The sequence below is a fragment of the Amblyraja radiata genome, chromosome 7 (assembly GCF_010909765.2).
Source record: "Amblyraja radiata isolate CabotCenter1 chromosome 7, sAmbRad1.1.pri, whole genome shotgun sequence".
In the NCBI taxonomy this organism is placed as follows: domain Eukaryota; kingdom Metazoa; phylum Chordata; class Chondrichthyes; order Rajiformes; family Rajidae; genus Amblyraja; species Amblyraja radiata.
In genome coordinates this window covers 22260843-22279369 of record NC_045962.1, presented here as the reverse complement: position 1 = coordinate 22279369, position 18527 = coordinate 22260843, and the positions used below count along the sequence as shown (strand labels likewise).

The following is an 18527-nucleotide window of genomic DNA, read 5'->3' as shown; positions in this document are numbered from 1 at the left end:
TTACGCACATGCATTGTGGTTATTGAACTTCGTAAATTAAGATGTCTTTTATTTCTGAATGTCAATTTTAGTGATGCTCAGTTGAAGGAAACCTATGGGATCATTTCAGATTATAGTTGGAATGATTCTTGAGATTTGTATATCGAATCATACAGCAAAGAAGTGGGGCCCACCATGTCTATGCTGACCACTTAATGTGACCCTAATCCCATTTTATTCTCCTACCATTAACTATTCTGAGATTCTCCCACTCACCTACACATTAAGGACAATTTATAGTGGCTAACCAACCTCTGAAAAAGTTACCCCTCGGGTTCTTATTAAATCTTTCCCCCCCTCATGCCCTATGCCCTCTGGTTCTTGATTCCACTACTCTGGGTAAAAGACTTTGTGCATTCACCCTACCTACTCCCCTTCTAAAACTGTTCACCACTATAAGATCACCACCTTCGTCCTCCTGCACTTCAAGGAACAAAGTCCAAGGAATAAAGTGAAGATAGCATATTCTTATTATTCAAGAAATTGAAGGCACATGTATACTGTTTCATCACACAAACACACTGAATATCACATTGCACTTTGGTGTTTAAAAACACTTGGAAATGACGATGAAAGCCAGTGTTGCAGGACAATAGAGTTAGTTTAATTAAATGTATGGGAACAGTGAGATTGCACTAAGAGTGCGGTGGCACACAATGGAAGTGAGATAATGTTACATCGTCTGCTCAGGGCTGTCCTGATTAAATTGCTCTCAGGTGTTCAGGTTTTTGATTGTTTTTGATCAAACGCACAACCTCCGCTTTGCAATCTTGGCTAGAAAGCCACCCCGTTATAGGTGCTGCTCCTCACTGCCCCCCTGCCTTTTATAAATCCATGAACAGAAACCTATATTTAAAAAAACCACAACGTGGAATCAAGAAGCTTATAACATGATCACAAAGGGTGGTGGGACAAGGACAAAGGACATTTATTATTATCACATACACCAATTGGTGTCGTGAAATTTGACTTGCCATTTGCAGCACACCAATAAAAATAAGACACAACATTAAAGAATTTAACAATAGACATAAAACACATGTATGGAGCGAGCTGCCAGATGAGGTAGTTGAGGCTGGGTCTATCCCAATGTTTAAGAAACAGTTAGACGGGTACATGAATTGGACAGGTTTGGAGGGATATGGACCAAGCGCAGGCAGGTGGAACTAGTGTAGCTGGGACATTGTTGGCTGGTGTGGGCATGTTGGGCCGAAGAGCCTGTTTCCACACTGTATCACTCTATGACTCTATGATGAAATTCATCCATTTAATTGTACTTTGTGACTTTCAGTGCCTTTATCAGAACATTTTTAGTTTATTATTGTCACATGTACCGAGATACAGTGAAAAGCTTTTGTTTGTGTGCTATGCAGTCAAAGGAAAGACTATACATGAGTACAATCAATCAAGAATGGATGTTGGTATTTCCTCTTCTGGGGTCGGCATGCAAAGAGTTGCAGTGCTGCGTGAACATTTACTTCTGATGAAGGCGCTCTTCATCTGGCCAATCACTGTTCCAACACATGCATCTGGATTGGACATTTGTATCCAAAGCTGGAACTCTTGAGCCATATTTAGATAATGTCCACTGAGCATGAGTAGCTAGGACACAAATTTTAGCATTTTCACCGTTAAAACCTATCTGTTTTTCACAGATTATGAATATATTTGTTCATGATGGTATTGTTAAAATAATTACTCATTTGTCTTTGAAGAGATGAAGTCCCACCTTTACATGGACGATACTGTTCATCTTGTGTGGCACCACTATAGTACAAAATGGGCTAGACTTGGAGCAAATCTGGTAGTTTAGAACCATGAGGGCATCATGAGGTACTGAGCACCATTGTAATTTCTAATCTCAAGGCCTGGCATATCCCTCGTTCTCAAGAGTCAAGAGCCAAGAGTGTTTTATTGTCATGTGTTCCAGATAGAACAATAAAATTCTTACTTGCTGCAGCACAACAGAACAAATATAGTAATAATAATAATAATAATGTATGGGATTTATATAGCGCCTTTCTAATACTCAAGGCGCTTTACATCGCATTATTCATTCACTCCTCAGTCACACTCGGTGGTGGTAAGCTACTTCTGTAGCCACAGCTGCCCTGGGGCAGACTGACGGAAGCGTGGCTGCCAATCTGCGCCTACGGCCCCTCCGACCACCACCAATCACTCACACACATTCACACACATTCACACACAGTACACTGTAAACAATATAATAAACAAGAGAAAAAAAAGTTCAGTGTGTGTATATATATATATATACGCATACTTACAAGTACACGCACATATATACATACATACACGCACACAAACGTGTGTACACAAAAAACAAACAATTCTACCATTAAGTAAAGTCAGGGGTATTCGTGTTACCGAACCAGGCTGAGATGCAACCAGACCTCCCACGTACAAAACTATGCTGACTATGACTAAAGATAAACACAGAGTGCTGGAGTGACTCAGCGGGTTAGGCAGCATCTCTGCAGAAAAGGATGGGTGACGTTTTGGGTTGGGACCCTTCTCAGACTGTACCCTTCAGTAGTCTGAAGAAGGGTTGTGACTTGAAATGTCAGCCATCCTTTTTGTCCAGAGATGCTGCCTGACCCGCTGAGTCACTCCAGCACTCTGTGTTTATCTTTAGTCATAGTCAGCATAGTTTTGTACGTGGGAGGTCTGTTTGCATCGCGGCCTGGTTCGGTAACACGAATGCCCAAGAATAAAGGAGGCTGCAGAAAGTGGTGGACCGTGATGGGTTTGACCGCCCCAACATCTTGAGAATGATTAAAATAAAAGGCAAAGGCAGAAGGAAAATAGGAAACAAAAGGAAATCACAAGATGTAGAAACAAGGAGTTGCAGATGCTGGCTAGAACACAAAAGGACACAAAGTGCTGGAGTAACTCAGCAGCTCAGGCAGCATCTCTGGAGAATATGGAGAGATGACATTTCTTCAGACTCAAATTCAGAATTCCAGTCTGAAGAAGGGTCTTGTCCCGAATCGTCACCTATTCATGTTCTCCAGAGCTGCTGCCTGACCTGCTGAGTACTTTGTGTCCTTTTGAATGCACAAGTTGATTTGCTTTATTTTGGTCTTCAGTGTTGCAAGATTTTATGTGCAGGTTGGGTTGGAAAATTAGTTTTGTGGCCACGTGAATGCTGCCATGGGACTATTTTAAAGTGACCCAACTTTGCACTCTAATTAGTTCTTCACTGATAGCCTGAGAGCAGAGGAGCTTCCTTCTACGTCATCCTCCTCCTGCCCCTCAGTTGATCACCGTGCAGTGAATGACAATGGCTAACTCTAATGGGTAGAGTTTGCAAGCGATAATTTCAAAATTCAGCACTCTCAGTGTGGAATGCTTGTTTAGTGTGGTCCAGGCAGTCATGGTTGCCAATTGTTTACACCACCATGTTTGATGTGGTTACATGACTGTCATTGAATGTTTGCTGCGCATGCTTTGTGGTTGTGCATTGGAATCATGGGAATAGCCAGACTTTGATCAGCTGTGGTGACTGAAATACAGTTGATAGAAACATAGAAAATAGGTGCAGGAGGAGGTCATTCGGCCCTTCAAGCCAGCACCGCCATTCATTGTGATCATGGCTGATTGTCTCCTATCCATAACCCTTGCCTGCCTTCTCCCCATATCCCTTGACTCCACTAGCCCTTAGAGCTCTATCTAACTCTCACTCTGTTGATGCAACAGACTGCTACAGAATTAAGGCATGCTAAATGCTGTCAGGATACTGAATGTTGAGCTTGTGTTTTTTTGGCTTTTGTCTTGGTCCAACTGGATTTTGAGAGAAAAGGCTTCCTCTTGGTTCCATCATACGATCAAGTTAATGTGGTGCATGCAAAAATTGATGCAGATACAAATGCAAATATTGGCATTGTGAGCCATGAGAAACCTTGCAAAGTTTAGTGCTTTCTCTGCCTGTTGGATTCTAGGAAAGAAATATAGTTGCCTCTGAATCACAGTGTTGACCTTACTGCAACACTAAATGACAGGCTAGAAGAAAGACTGTAATTAGTTTCATAAGTCTAATTAATGTCTGAGGAAGTGTCCCGACCCAAAACACCACCCATCCTTTTGCTAAAGAGATGCTGCCTGACCCACTGAGTTACTCCAGCACTTTGTGTCTATCTGAGGTATAAACCAGCATCAGCAGTTCCTTTAGGGTAGACAAACTGCGGGGCTGTTGGATGTTTAAACTTCCCAGCTTCAAGCTGGTAACCATTAATAAAAGTTCATGACTAAAGTCAGGTTGATAATCATTCTCTTCCACGTATTTACAATAAGTGTTGGATTTCCATTGGGACATCAATCCAGATGCACCTTACCCCTGCTGAGTTTGGAGATTGTTCCCTGGCTGCTGTATGCTCTCCCTCCCTGGGCAGTAATCCAGTAATACATGAAACCTTAATTGCCTCCACCCCCTTGTGCTATCAAATTTCAGATAACCTCTCCACAGTATGTGACAGTGCCCTCTCCCTTGGAGGTCACTCTGATCCCTTTAACTGGCTGACAGGCCTGGAGAGGTCAATCCCCAGCATTTTTGGTAACAGCTGGGTCCATGAGTATTGTTAAACTCCACATTAACCCATAACATTAATGCAAAGCTGCACTGATTTACCAGGAAACATCAAGATTGCTATTTCATTCATATTTATGTTACAAAGAAACATAGAAAATAGGTGCAGGAGTAGGCCATTCGGCCTTTCGAGCCAGTACCGCCTTTCAATATGATCATGGCTGATCATCCAAAATCAGTAACCCGTTCCTGCTTTCTCCCCATATCCCTTGATTCTGTTAGCCTTAAGAGTTGTATCTTGAACACATCCAATGAATTAGCCTCCACGGCCTTCTGTGTTGTAAAAGCACCTCCACAGCACCAAATGCCCCCAATCACCAATTGCATTGGACAGGTCCCTTGCCAATCTCCTTCTCATTCCAAAAAATAAATTGAAATAAGCAATTATACAGCAAACATTAAAGCACACTGTTATTTACTGAAATTAGCATGGCAAATATTATTCAGCAAGAGAAACCCACAGGTTGCTTCACCTGCATTAACATTGTCATATTGATCATGCTGTTGTTGATATTTTGGATAACAATGGTGCATAATTTTTAATAAATGTAATAAAAGGAACATCAGATGCTAAGTGTTATTTTTGTTTAGGAATGATTCTGTGAAGCAGATTAACAGAGTATGTCTTTGTTTTTGTTTATCAGATTTTGCAATGTACTTCATTCAGATCATTCATAATAAGTATTTGTGAACAATCAAACACATTTCCTGTTTATGCCAAGTTTGATTTAGACTGCTTTTTATCTTGGTGCTTTAATTTTATAAAGTTGTATTACTCATGTGTAATGTTGCCCATTAATCATGCACTTGGAGAATTTTGCAGCAGAGACTGGTTTTCAGAGGATTCTCATCCATGATGAATAGTAAAATATGTTCAAATCTGAAAGTTGTTTATATGTAATGTAACCATGCGAGGCAATATGCTGTACCTTTTGCAACCACACCTGCAGTATGTGCAGGTACTTTGATATATTCTTCAGTCTGCTGCATTCTTTTACATTGCCCAGTTCTGCAGACAAGTCATTTCATCTAGTGGAGCACAATCTTGTCCACAAATTTATTGTGCAACATTCTTAGAACTTAGTACCAAATTGAAATTTGTACCAAAGTATTGTACAAAGTACCAAATTGAACAGATCTGAAGGTCGAAATGAATTGTGATTGGATCGAGGCATTGAGAGGGTGAAAAGGTCCTGAGAGAGATTATTGTTGTTCATTTATTTCTAGGGATCAAAAAAGTTTGAGTGCATAAAATCCAACGGAATAAATTGTGTGGACTGCATGAAAAACCTTCAGCCCAAAACTGAAGTTTTAGTTCCAGTTTCTCAATGAAGTGCCACCTTGTGGAATGTGTTTGCTCTTTGCTGAATGTACGTTTAAACATATTGTGTGGTTCTCAACTTGATACCAAACCAAATAGCAGACTGTTAATAAAAGTCATTTTTACCTCTTGCTTTACAGTGTTGCAGTACAACATTAGTGCCGATGTCCACAGAAGGACTGGGTTTCCTTCCAGATTTAAGTTGGTATCTGATGGCAAATTGAAAAGTCATTCAGGAGAGATTATGCTTTATCAAAATATTATTAACTGTAACACTCATTATGCATTTATGAAGGTACGTTTATCAACTCTACTCAAACTTCGCTAGTGATATTTTATATAAATAAATTATAACTGATATTTAGAATTGGTTTTGCTTTCAATCTTCATATTTTATATTGCTGTGAAATTGTTTTGCATACAAGAAGCAGAATAGATGAAGCAGGGTCAGGAGCCATGGATTAGAAGCATAGAAGCATAGAAAATAGGTGCAGGAGTAGGCCATTCGGCCCTTCGAGCCTGCACCACCATTCAATATGATCATGGCTGATCATCCAAGTGTGCTGGGTGTGCTACTAATATTCAGTGCCCCTGTTAAAGATGAATTGCTTCATATATGCAATAATGCTGCATCAGTTGGACCACAAGGCCAGAAAGTGCATAACTACAACATGATTTTTGATTAGGAAAAAAATTGGAATGAGGAAGAAGAGTTGAGTTCATGTGGTAATGCATTGGCATTAATCATGACTTGGCACGAGATGCCTGTGGAGAGGTTTCTCACTTGGTTCTTCTTCTTCTTTACGCTCTTCATCATATGGATATGCAGGGAATTAAAGCGTATGTATCATGTGCAGACAGTTGAGATTAGATTATCTTGGCTTCATGTTCAGCACAGACATTGTCGACCGAAAGCCCCGTTCCTGTGCTGTGTTGTTCTGTGTTCTATGTATGATCATATATAAATATGCTTCTCTGTCCTGCTGTTTGGTGCTTGTAGTGATTGTAATATTCACAGTGCTGGTTTTTGTATCTGCAAATGCAAGTTAAACCAAATTCTGTCCCCAATGCAATTGTCACAGTTTTCTGAAAGTACTTACTAATCCAAATTTTCCTTGAGAAATGCTATAGGTTCCATGTGAGGCTCTCTTTATATTCCCACATAACTGTTGGAATGGTTTAGAGATCCATGCAAATAAACCTGAAGACACAACCCTGAACGTTGTCAGAATTTTTCATCAGTTATTCCAACTGTTTTTAGATGTGGGCTCTTTGTAGAATGCTGATCTAGATTTAGTAACTCCATCCATTTCAATGCAGAGGACTAACTATGGGGTAGAGAAATGTTCCAGATAATTAAATTTCTTTGAATTCTATTAACTTAAAATTGCTTTGCTAGTGTTTTTTAGTGTTCTAATCTTTTTAATTTTTAGTTGATACTGGAGAAAATGATAAATATTTGGTGCTTTGAAGGTGTTTGTATTTTTTGGTAATGTGATATATGGAAATATCAAACTTCATCAGCACTGACAAAAAGTAAAAATGTAGTATTGGTACAGCAAGGTTGTTTTAATATAAATGCAGGCAAGATTGAGATTTAGAATTCAAGTGTAGAATAGTTGCAAAGTGAAATGAGAGTTACTGAAGGAGAGAGTTAATTTTAGAGTCCGAGTTAAGCATTTTTGCACAGCACAGTTTAAGCAGCTCAGATGTAAAACAAAAGGTTCACATTACCGAAGTCTAAGATTAGAGCAGTGAAATGTAGACACAATGAACTGCAGATGCTGGTTTACAAAAAAAGACACAAAGTTCTGGAGTAGCAGGTCAGGCAGCCTTCCCTGAAGAAAGTGGATATGTGACATTTCAGGCCGGGTCCCTTTTTTCGGACAGGCACTTGCCCTTTAGCTCTGCATCACATCCTTTCTTGGATAAGGAGATCAACATTCTATGCAATACTCCAAGCAGACTAAAGCCCTGCATTATAGTAACAAGACAACCTTAATCCTCTACTTGTGTCATCTTACTATGAAGAACAACTTTTGCTGCTTTGGCCGAGTGTTAACCTGCGTGTTTGCTTTCAGTGATTAGTACACAAGATGCCCAAGTCTTATTCGACATTAATGCTGTCTGATAGTCCCAATTTAACTCTATTTCAACAGTATACTTTTTATTCTACTGACGTGGATAACTTCACATTTATTCATATTATACTGCATTGACTAAATAAATTACCTGCAAGCCTCGTTACATCCTCCTCACAATTCATAATGCCAACCAGTTATATGTTGCCAGAAATATATTAGAAACTAAATACCTTGTGATCTTAATTGTTGATAATACAGAGACCCAAGTACCCATGAGTTAGAGCCTGCCCTCTCAAATTTTTTTTTGATTCTCATCTATCATTCAATTTGCATTCCATACCAAAACGTTACCCCAGACACCATACGCTCTCGTTTTACACACTAACCTTTTGTGTGGGACCTTATCACAGGCTTTTTGAAAATCCAAGTACATAATTTCCACCTGTTTTCTCTTGTCTATCTGTTACATCTTCCAAAATCCTGCACACTGGAATTATCTTGTTAATTAAATGAAACATTTGATGTTTATAATGGGAAGTGCAATAACTTCAGATTGTTGTATTGATATTGTGGTGTATCATTTTTCAACAATATGAACTGCAAGATTTCTAACTATTTTCAGGAGTGTGTCACATGGTGTCTGCAAGGAAAAAAACATAAATCACCAAATAAAATGAAATTGACAATGGCATTAATGCAAAATGAAAAGAATCTATCTGTTGTCACTAAAATGTCATGCAGTATAGGCAAGGCAACTTTATTTATATAGCACATTTCATACACGAGGCAGACTCAAAGTGCTTCACATAAAAACATGTCATACAATAAATGAAATAATAAAATAAAATAGAAGAATTAAAATAAAATAAAAGCAAAGTTAAAAATGCATTATAAAAAGTGCAAAAGTTAAAAGTGCAATGTAGTTAAGATTTAGCTGAAAGCTAAAGTAAACATAAAAGTTTTCAGTCTTGTTTTAAAAGTGGTCAAAGTTGAGGCAAGTCTTAAATCTTCAGGAAGTTTATTCCAGCTATTTGTTGCATAGTAACTAAATCATGCTTTCCCATGTTTTGTATTTACTCTGGGGATCACTAACAGATTGGTTTCAGAAGATCTTAGCGGTCTAGAAGGCTTATATAGTGGAAGCATGTCAGTGATATACTTTGGCCCTAAACCATGTAGTGATTTATAGGTGAGCAGCAGGATTTTGAAATCAATTCTCTGACATACAGGGAGCCAATGTAAGGATTTAAGAATTGGTGTAATATGCTCAAATTTTTGGTCTTTGTTAGAACTCTAGCAACAGCGTATACTGACATGGCTGGATAAATGTTCAATAGTCTCTCAAATAAAATGCTTACTAGAGTGCACTTAATTTATTTTAATTCCAAACAGAATAATCAATTGGTGATTACACATGTAATATACTGTAGATTTATAAGGGACCTTGTGAAAAATTAATACAGATTAAATGACATTCAATGTAGGCCAAAGCGAGCATGTAAGAATGAATGGAAATACAGAGGTTGTGGAAGGACAATCATTGTTTCTCTGTCACATATATCTGGGGAATAATTTAATCAAGATCAGTATTGTAATAGACACTGCTGCAAGCTGTTTGTATTTTTCGTTGGTTGGAAATCCATTCCTTTCATTTGATTTGGCTGTCTTGATTGTTTAGCAGTACAGGTGCCATTTTATTTTATCGCCCCTAGTGTGTAGTGTACGGCTGATTATTGGTCGGTACGGACTCGATGGGCCGAAGGGCCCGTTTCAATGCTGTTTCTCTGAAACTAAAACTTTTTACATATCTCTGTCTTATGAAGCTTTTCTTCCTTTACAAGGAAAATGTCCGAGACGTTATCACACCAGTCTACTTTGAAGCAACTTATTTCCTGGGTAAGCACATTGTAAGGAACGAATCCGGAGATGCTTTCCCCCCACTCCAACCTGTTTTGCAAAATAATGAAAATGAAAGAAATGGAGTCAAGAACAAGGTGTGAGCAAATATGCTTATATATTACATCTCATTCCGTGATAGAGTTTAAATCTCAAGGTTGCAAACTAATTGATGTCAGTGTCTGGCTGGTAAACCAGTGTTGGGGCAAACTAATCTTTAGCTGTAGATCCTGTGACTGGCTTGTCTGGAAGGCTGCCAGGCACCGATTTCACAGGTGACTTCTGAGGTGTGCGACTCGGGCTTAACATCTGTTTCAGGATTCCAGTGTTAAATTGAGCTAAAGCAGAGCAAAGTACATGCTGCCAGGTTTACGACAGCCTGTCCAGTGATTCTGCTGGAAGTCACCAGAGAACTCGGCTTGCATGCCTGTGCAGGAATCAGAAGCAGGAGTGTTCCACCTCGTTCTGTAGCAGGCAACCTGCCACCCCTTGCCCCCACCCCTTTCCATCTCCAATCACAGGGACATTGCCAACCCATGATCTCCCTCCACTTGATTGTTAGGTCGGGTCAAGAGTGTTTTGTTGCCAAACGTCCCCAAACAGAACAGTGATATTCTTCTTTGCAGCATCGCAACAGAGTATATGAACATAGCACTCTGTAAACAATATAATAAATGGAAAGACACTCCACAACCTCCCCTCACCCTCACCGCACCCGCACGCTCACCACCACCCCACCCGCACCCTCACCCGAACCCGCACCCGCACGCGCACCCCACCCGCACCCGCACCGCACGCGCACGCGCACGCGCACGCGCACCGCACCGCACCCGCACCGCACCCGCACGAGCACCGCACCCGCACGCGCACCCGCACCCGCACGCGCACCCGCACCCGCACCCAGACGCGCACCCGCACGGCACGCGCACCCGCACCCGCACCCGCACCCGCACCCGCACCCGCACCCGCACCCACGAGCACCGCACCCGCACGCACCACACCCGCACGCGCACCCGCACCCGCACGCGCACGCACACCCCACCCGCACCCGCCTCACCCGCACGCCGATACCCCTCACGCGACCGCACAGCCCGCACCCGCACCGCACCCGCACCCGGCACCGCACCCGCGCACCTTCACCTTCACTCTCACCCTCACCCTCACCCACACCCTCACTCACACCCTCACCCTCACCCTCACCCTCACCCTCACCCTCACCCTCACTCTCACTCTCACTCTCACTCTCACCCTCACCCTCACCCTCACCCTCACCCTCACCCTCACCCTCACCCTCACTCTCACTCTCACCCTCACCCTCACCCTCACCCTCACCCTCACCCTCACCCTCACCCTCACCCTCACTCACACCCTCACTCACACCCTCACCCTCACCCTCACCCTCACCCTCACCCTCACTCACACCCTCACTCTCACTCTCACCCTCACCCTCACCCTCACCCTCACCCTCACCCTCACCCTCACCCTCACCCTCACCCTCACCCTCACCCTCACCCTCCCCCTCCCCCTCACCCTCACCCTCCCCCTCCCCCACTCCCACTCCCACTCCCACTCCCACTCCCACTCCCCCACTCCCACTCCCCCACTCTCTCTCACATACTCTCCTATTAATAGCTCACTCATAGCTTATTTGGTTGTAGAATTTAATAGCCTAATGGCTGCAGGGAAGAAGCTGTTCCTGAAGCTGGATGTTACATTATATCTTCTTCCTAATTTCAGGATTGAAATGAGTGTGTAGCCAGGGTAATACACGTGCTTATTATTCTATGAAATAGGGCATGCTCTTTATCCAGCAGTTTATTATTGAATGGTCTCAGCACTATAGTGGAATTTGCAGTTTTGTAATGCTGTTTGCCTCCTAAGATTTATATCAGTTTGGTTTCTCTTTGTATGTTAGTTTTAACATGTGTTTCTGGATTTTTGTTTTTGAACAGACACATTTTGAACGATTATGTACTTTTGAAGACTGTGCTGCAAACCTTCAGGTTTCTGGAAAGCTGGTGTTAGAAGGGTGAGTTTGTCTTGCAATGTTCTGTCTTTGATCCACTGGTTCCTATAATCAATTTGGTACATTTGCTAAAATGGGACCTGCACGTGCTTGTCTACAGTAAGTTTTACATGCAGGTTAACGAGAGCAGTTAGCAAAGGCCTGATTGCGAGAAGAATTGTGTGCAAGAGTGTGGAGGATTTATGGGGTCCTGGTGAATCAGGCTTCTCTCTCCGTGGAGGGATTCACATGCAGTTGGTACCGTGGAATGATGGTTCACCAGATTGATTCTAGGCTGGTGAGGTTTGTCTTCCAAGGAGTATTTAAGTTAACAGGGTCTACATTGACATTGACTAAACGTTATTCCCTAATCATGTACACCATGAATGGCTCAATTGTAATCATGCATTGTCTTTCTGCTGACAGGGTAGCATGCAATAGAAGCTTTTCACTGTACCTCGGTAGACATGATAAACTGAACTGAACAGAGATTGATTGATCCCTGGATATTAAGGGGCATTTGTGCAGGTAAATGACACTGAGGTTAAAAGATAAGCTGTATCTTGTTGAATGGTGGAGTAGGCATGAGGGAGTGGATGGCCTACTGCTTCTGTTATATTCTAGTGATCACTTTGGCAAAGTGATATATTAGGTGAAGAAATGTATTGCATATTTGCTTAGATGTACAGTCTTAGCTGGAGGTTCTTACTTGCAGTGGCTTGAGATGCGCGACTGCTATGGATTTATTTTTTCACACGTTAAGCACTTGAGATGAGGCAGTAAGCGATTTGAATACTAGCCTTGACTAACAGCAGATGTAAACCTGTAATACCCACATTTGTCCCCATTTTGAAAACTGGCATAACATACAATATCCATGAGATACTTTCACTATCACAGCTCACTTTATTCAGTAACCTTGTATTTCTATTGACATTGTTCTCGTTGAAAGTTGTTGCTGGATCTTGATGCTTTTTGCGGATTTTCTTTCATAATACATCATGGCATTTCTGTTCCATTTTCATATAAATGTTGCACGTCTAGACATAATTTTTAATCATTAGTTTTTGAGTTTTTATAGTGTCCATCTTTTGGATTTTAGCCCGACACTTCTCGTCTTTGAAGCCTTTTCTCCCCCACTGGAATATCTTTATTTGTGCCTTTTGTCTCTCCGTTAAATATGTTTTATTGCCATATCGTCTATGCTTTTATTTATTTTTTATCCTTTGTTCCATTTAGATTTTTTGCTGCTATGTATCGTTCAACTTTTCTTTAATTGTTCTGTCCTTTTCCAAAATCTAATTAGATATATGGATTGCTTCCCAAATATTCAGTCACCTTTAAATTGTTTATTTGCCCTGCATGATTACCTAGGTTTCTGGCTTGTCAAATGGTGACACATTGGCTGGTAAAACTGACCTGAAGAAAATGTATAGAACAATCTGCCTCGTCAATTGCATCTCCCCTTTATCCACAGAGAGAAATAAAGTGTCACAAGTATTCAAGCAGGAGGAATACATAAGCATCCATTTAAATTTGCCTAAAAGTTCCTTCCACCATTACCTATCTGTGGATTAATGATACAAATAATGTACTCCTCAAAATGTGGCAATACCTTTCTGTTCCTCTGCTGAATCTGCAAGGATTCTGTTTGCAGCACTTATCTGGCAAATACTCATGCAGTCGCCCTGTACATTTTGTCCATTTACCACCATTAATAGCAGGACAGCTAATTTAACGTTAGTACTTTACTAAAGATAGACACAAAATTCTGGAGTAATTCAGCGGGTCAGGCAGCAACTCGGGAAAAAATGGATAGGTGACTTTTCTGGCCAGGTCCCTTCTTCAGACTGATTGTATTAGGGAGAGCGGGGGAAGGGAAGGGAACTGGAAGCGAAACGATGCAGGACAAATTAATTGTTTAAGAAGGAACTGCAGATGCTGGAAAATCGAAGGTACATAAAAATGCTGGAGAAACTCAGCGGGTGCAGCAGCATCTATGGAGCGAAGGAAATAGGCAACGTTTCGGGCCGAAACCATTAATTCTCCCAATTTTGTTAGCCCTTGCAGTCTCCTCCCCTTCCTATCTCTCCCTCAGCCCTCGGGCTCCTCCTCCTCCTTTTTCCTTTCTTCTCCCCCCCCCCCCTCCATCAGTCTGAAGAAGGGTTTCGGCTCAAAGTTGCCTATTTCCTTCGCTCCATAGATGCTGCTGCACCCGCTGAGTTTCTCCAGCATTTTTGTGTACCACAGGACAAATTAAGACTGGTGACAGATGACCTCGGGCGAGGGGGTTCTCTGATGGGAAGATTGTTGGATAGAGACAAGTGTGTGCGCAGGAGGGATACACAAGGGCAGAAACTGGTGCAGGGTCAGCGAGGCTTCGGAGGAAGGATTACGAATAGGGGAGCTGTTCCTACAGTCTGTATAGTTTGTTAAAAGTGGCAGGGCAGATTGAGCAAGTGATTGAACTGCATGGGATCCTGAGTTTTATAAAGAGAAGCATGGAGTTCAAGAGCAGGGAAGTCACAATAAACCACAATAAAACTACTCTGTCCAGAGCCAAACACATCACAGTTGGAAATGTGTTAAAGATTTAGAAAGAAGAAAAAGTGATATAAGGAGAAACAATTTTAGTGCCAGATGGTTAGGCCAGGAGTAATACTGGATACACATTCAAAGATTCTTCACAGCTATGGGAAGAGGGCCGTGAATGTGCTGAGTTCTATTGCTAGTGCAAAGTCTTCCTATGGACATAATGGGATTGAGCAGCTGGTTTCCACACTCTAACTTTGTAGGAACAGAGAAGGATCAATTTTTCAATCTGTTTTTAAAAAAAGTCTTACTTTTTAATTCACAACAGAGATATATATGATCCCTTAACCAAAGATATTCATTGGCATTATATGTATTCCTTCTGCATACCATTATTAATAAAGGTATTCTGACAATAAAGGTATTCAATTCAATTACCAATCATAATTGACCATTTATTACCCTCTTCGATTCCCCTTCTGGCCAGCATCCCTGCCCCAACCTTTCCACTTCCAACTGTTGATGCAATTGTTAGGAAGCACTGTGGCACAGTAGTAGAGTTGCTGCATCATAGTGCTAGAGACCCAGGTTCAATCCTGACTACAGTTGCTGTCTGTACGGAGTTGTACGTTCTCCCTGTGACTGACTGGGTTGCATTCCAAAGATGTGCAGGTTTGTCTGTGAATTGCCTTCTGTAAATTGTCCCTAGTGTGTAGGATAGAACTAGTGTACGGGTGAACACTGGTCGGCATGGACACGATGGGCTGAAGGGCCTGCTTCCACGCTGTGTCTCTAAACTAAAATAAACTAGAAAATTATGATGTTAAATATGTTTCAACAGAGTGAAGCTGGACAGGATTGCAATCCATATCTTCCCCATACTATGATTGGGATTATTTCACAGGGTTAGATTAATTTTCATTCAGAAGAAAATTGAATGAATGCTTCATTCCCATTCTAGCTCAGATAGAAACTGCTACAGTGAAGCTGGCTTTGGTTTAAGAAAAGCATTTGAAAGATTTTATTTTTTTTTAGCTTTGGTTTTAATTTGCCTGTTCTTGTTTTGACGGATGTTTAATTCACTCAAAGCCATTTCTGGCACGTTGGTGAGAAGCCAAAAGAATCCTCCTCCAGGGTCACACTGATTACTGGCATAAGTGAAGACGTTTGACTCCACAATGTAGACATTGCTTTCAGGTGGTCATATTTATCTTGAATTAGCCTGCTAATTAGTACTGATTCATTCCTACTTTAGACTTTTACACTTTAGAGATACAGTGCGGAAACAGGATTGTTGGCCCACTGAGTCCATGCCGATCAGTGATCACCCTGCACGCTAACACTATCCTACACACTAGGGACAATTTTATTATTTCAGCAAAACCAATTAACCTACAAACCTGTACGTCTTTGGAGTGATGGATGAAACCAGAGCACCCCGAGAAAACCCACACTGTCACAGGGAGAACGTATAAAGTCCGTACAGACAGCATCAGTCGTCAGGGTTGAACCCGGGTCTCTGGTGCTGTAAAGTGGCAACTCCACCACTGCGCCATTGTACCACCCTTGCTTCTGCCATACATTGAAGGCAATGGTATAAAGGTGGTTTGCAGTAGCACAGTAGAGAGAGTAGCACAATGGATGAACGAGTGGATTATCTGGACTGCTATGGAACACCAGCAAAGGGAACTGAGAGAATTAAAATGCTCATGCAATTAAATCAATCCAGATATGATATACAATTGTCAGGTTAGGTGACGATGAAATAACTGGACTGTCTTTGAATCATTCACTAATGTTCATCAGATAATGATATATGCCATACTTACCCAGCCCTGTCGAACAATGATTCCACACCCACCAAAGTAGAAAGCCACTCCGTTCATTTAGGGATGGTCAATAAATGCAGGTCATGCCAGCTACATTCAAACCATGTGAAATAACAACAAATAGATGCCATTGAATTTACTTTTCATTTTCAGAGGGGGATGGGTTTTGGGTTAAAACCTGGAAGTGCTGTGATGACTAGATTGAAATACCAGCTGTTATAATTGCAAAGAGAGAAATAATTTATCACTTTGAACACTCTTCAATTGAATTGCTTTTCATGCATAGTTGGAATTGCTGCAAATTATTTAAGCACATTAACTTCTATTATTTTCAGTGCCAGCTCTCTGCGTTAGCGTCTGACTTTGTGTTCTGCCAGATAATTTTATGGAGGGCAGAAAAAAGATTATTCATCAGCAGAAGTCTTTAGCGTACCCTTGTCACGCTCGTAGTTGCACACCTGGTGCTCTGCTGTATGCTCGGCACCAGGCCGGTGGGCATCTTATTGGCAGCACCATGGAAACATCATCACGAGCCAGATAACACACTCAGAGATATAGTCAATTTCTTATTCAATGCCAAAAAAATATGCAAATACCTTCTTGAAAGTACAAACTTGCCTTCCTGTTCACGTAAAAAGCATATATATTTTTGAGTAAACGATCTTTATAATTTCCAGTTACCCTAAAACCCAATAACCTGTTTTTTTTTTTTCACCTTCTGCTTCTTGTCTGTGTGCCAGATTTCTTCCCAAAGGTGTTCATTGACTAATGTGCTGGTTAGAAGCCAGAATATCTTATGAATGTCTTGTTTTTCCGGCAAAAAAACAAAACAGTAAATAGACGGCAATGTAAATGCATGCAGTGAAATTTGTGATTATACTTTTGCAACAACTGTAAGGTATAAATCATAGTACTGGAATTTAGAGCATGAACCATTACATCTGAATGGTTATTTTCAACTTGAACGTCTATTAATCTGGATCTAAATTGTGGGCACTTTGGGGATTGTTGATAGAATGAAAGACGTGACAAGGATAATAATCTATGGTATCCATCATCTTTCTACATAGTGTAAAAATATTTAGTAGTCAGTATATATTGATATTTTTCACACTGTATATTCCCATTAGGGATCCTTATCTTTATCTGACAAGAGTCTGTATGCCTTATAGCCCTGTCCCACGGTACGAGTTCATTTCAAGGGCTCTCCCGAGTTAAAAAAAAATCAAACTGGTGGTAAGCACGCAGAATGAACGTAGCGGGGACGTCGGAGCTCGGGGACGTCTCTTAGCGCTAACGGCAGGTACTCGGGAAGACTCGCTAACGGCAGGTAAGCACGGGAAGACTCGTGAAGATTTTTCAAATGATGAAAAATGTACATGAGAGCCCCGAGTACCGACGAGTGGCCATTACCGTAAATCTCCGAGTTCGAATCAGGGCAAACTCGGGAGAACTCTTGGAATGAACTCGTACCGTGGGACGGGTTTAAACCAGCATTCTTCCTGCGATATTACCCTCGTATAACAATGTCGTTTTGGTGGCTTTGTTTCGTAGGCGCCATGTAAACAAATCTTACCTGGCTGTTCAAGAGGTGAAGAGGATTATCCTGAACATAGCTCTATTCAATGCCGGGGACAACGCCTACTCGAGCACTCTTATTGTTAAAATGTCCAAGGATATAAACTTTTTCAAGACAGTGGAAATGGTAAGTGCAACTTTCAAGTTTGCAAATGACATTGATTAAATGTCATTGCATCAAGGTGCCATATCTTTGAATGTAAGTTGAATGGTAACAGAACAAAATATAATTTGCATCATTGGAGTTTGAAATATGCCTTCCGCTTTTTGGAAACTGTCATTACAAATTAGTCGATGAGAAAAAAATGCAATCACTGCAGTGTTCCATGTTCACCTGTATCTTGTCACTATGCACACAATCCCAGAGTTAGCTTTAGAATCATATTTAAAATGTTGATCAAAATCAATGGTGATGTGTGCAATAACGTGTAAAAGCTGTTGTATGTGGCATTCATTGTCAGTTTGGCATAAAATCACAGCCCTGATGAGTACAACGTCTTCAAACTGCCTGCCTAGTTTTTACACAAAAACACTCAAAGGCTGTTTGCCACAATCTCCTCCCATTGTGAAAAGTCAGGTTGAGAGGAAATGTATCGGAGAACAGACTGGAGTGGGGATGAGAGTAGCGAGAAGCCCAGAG

The 18527-nt window shown here is 41.3% G+C and overlaps 1 protein-coding gene across 1 annotated transcript in view; it reads left to right on the top strand.

Moving 5' to 3' along the window:
• Positions 1–18527, top strand: part of itga4 (integrin subunit alpha 4) — a 95992-nt gene that overhangs the window by 38148 nt on the left and 39317 nt on the right. The window contains exons 15-18 of the mRNA XM_033023830.1: positions 6104–6258; positions 9889–10041; positions 11896–11972; positions 17864–18014. Of these exons, the coding sequence (XP_032879721.1) occupies positions 6104–6258; positions 9889–10041; positions 11896–11972; positions 17864–18014 (536 nt within the window). The remainder of the gene's footprint in view (positions 1–6103; positions 6259–9888; positions 10042–11895; positions 11973–17863; positions 18015–18527) is intronic.